Source organism: Calidris pugnax, unplaced genomic scaffold (assembly GCF_001431845.1).
Source record: "Calidris pugnax isolate Ruff unplaced genomic scaffold, ASM143184v1 scaffold102, whole genome shotgun sequence".
In the NCBI taxonomy this organism is placed as follows: Eukaryota; Metazoa; Chordata; class Aves; order Charadriiformes; family Scolopacidae; genus Calidris; species Calidris pugnax.
In genome coordinates this window covers 2,351,226-2,352,921 of record NW_015090846.1, presented here as the reverse complement: position 1 = coordinate 2,352,921, position 1,696 = coordinate 2,351,226, and the positions used below count along the sequence as shown (strand labels likewise).

Sequence of the window (1,696 nt, the reverse complement as noted above, 5' to 3'; positions counted from 1 at the left end):
GCGCGAGGGGAGGGGGGGGGGGGGCGGGGGATCGAGAAGGAGCGGGGTGAGGGGAGGGGTCGCGGGGCGCCATGGCGCAGCAGCGGGTGCTGCCGCAGAGCAAAGAGACCCTGTTGCAGTCCTACAACAAGCGCCTCAAAGATGACGTCAAGTCCATCATGGACAACTTCACCGAAATCATCAAGACGGCCAAGGTGGGCCTGGGCTGAAGATGAGTATCGAGGGGAGGGCGCCGCGCCCGCCGGAGCGGCCGGTGTCGTGAGGGGAGAGGAGCGGGTTTTCCCCGGGGGCAGCTCTGAGGAGAGACAGGGGTTTCTGAGGGGAGAGGGGGCGGCTGTGAGAGGGAAATAAGGCCTGTGAGGGGGAAATAAGGCCTGTGAGGGGGGAGCAAGGCCCCTGAGGGACGAGGGGGCGAGGGGGAGAACGAGGCCCTTGAGGGGAGAAGGAGCGACCCTGAGGGAAGGTCGGGCCCCTGAGGGAAGGGAGGCGGGGGGAACTTTCTCCCCGTTCCCCGCGGGTGGTTGTGAGGGAAGGGGGTTCCTTCCTTCCTTTCTTCCTCAGGGTGGGCGGCTGTTAGTTCTCCTCGGCTGCTGCTGGTCTCCCTGCCTCCCCGCTGCGGGCAGCCAGGCGGTGCTACTGAATGGGAGAGAACCACAGAAGCAAGTGGGGAGGGCAGCAAAGACATCCACAAGCGCCTCTGAAGTGCAGAGGTGGCCCTGGAGACTCTAGCTGTAGATTTAATTGAAATGAGATGCCTTATGCTGTAGTAATCATGTTTCATGATTTTAGTATGTAAAGGCGGATATGTGTACTTCTTTCTTTAGATTGAGGATGAAACTCAAGTCTCTCGAGCAACCCAGGGTGAACAAGATAACTATGAGATGCATGTCAGAGCTGCAAACATTGTGAGTAGCACCCTGCTGTGCCACTCGGTGGGCAGCACATCCTTTGGGTTCATTATTGCATCTAGGGTAGCCTTTATAACACTCACGAGGGCTGCTGCTGGAAGAGTAACCTGATAATTGGGGTGGCTGTTTGGTGAATCATTCCTATGGGGGGAAAGCTGGGTAGCCTGGCTTGTCAGCTACAGGCTTCTGTCAGAATCCTCACGTAACATGGGCATTTCTACTTTATACAAGGCTTGGGCTGAAGGAGCAGCTTGGGAGATCTTGTTTTAGAATTGGAGCAAGGTGCTGTTTTATTATATTCTGTGCTTTTTCTCCCTGCCCCCCACGGCGGATTACCGGCTACCGAGCCCGGCCCGGGATCCGCCCGCCCTACACCGGGAAAAGCGCTGCGGCCCGGCCGCGCAGCCCCGCTCCCCGACAGGCCCACACCCGGCCTTCCCGGGACGGTCGGCGATCCCCGCAAACCGGGCACGAAACACCCCTCCACCGCCCCCCCGGGGCCAGCGAGAAGCCGGTGGGCGCTCCCCACCGGGCCGCGGCCCAGCGATGGGGGCGGATGGCGATGGATGGCCCCGACCCCCGCCCCGCACCGACCGCCGCTCACCATCTTGGACTACGGAAGAGAAAGGGGGAGCGGTGCATGCTGGGAAATATCTATGCGGCGCCACGTCTCGCGAGAGAACGCCGCCACGTCTCGCGAGAGGACGGCGGAGTCGCGCGCGAGGGGAGCGGGGGGGGGGGGGGGGGATCGGGAAGGGGGGGGGGGGGGGGGGGGGGCGCGGGGGGGC

At 62.5% G+C, this 1,696-nt stretch overlaps 2 protein-coding genes across 2 annotated transcripts in view; one reads left to right on the top strand and one right to left on the bottom strand.

The window, feature by feature from the left end:
- Positions 1-1,557, bottom strand: part of RPL7A (ribosomal protein L7a) — a 5,927-nt gene extending 4,370 nt beyond the window's left edge. Inside the window, exon 1 of the mRNA XM_014942761.1 lies at positions 1,513-1,557. Within this exon, the coding sequence (XP_014798247.1) occupies positions 1,513-1,515 (3 nt within the window). The 5' untranslated portion in view covers positions 1,516-1,557. The remainder of the gene's footprint in view (positions 1-1,512) is intronic.
- The window catches only part of LOC106888507 (mediator of RNA polymerase II transcription subunit 22), a 5,731-nt gene continuing 4,068 nt past the window's right edge, over positions 34-1,696 (top strand). Inside the window, exons 1-2 of the mRNA XM_014942763.1 lie at positions 34-194; positions 825-905. Coding sequence (XP_014798249.1) covers positions 72-194; positions 825-905 — 204 coding nt within the window. The 5' untranslated portion in view covers positions 34-71. The remainder of the gene's footprint in view (positions 195-824; positions 906-1,696) is intronic.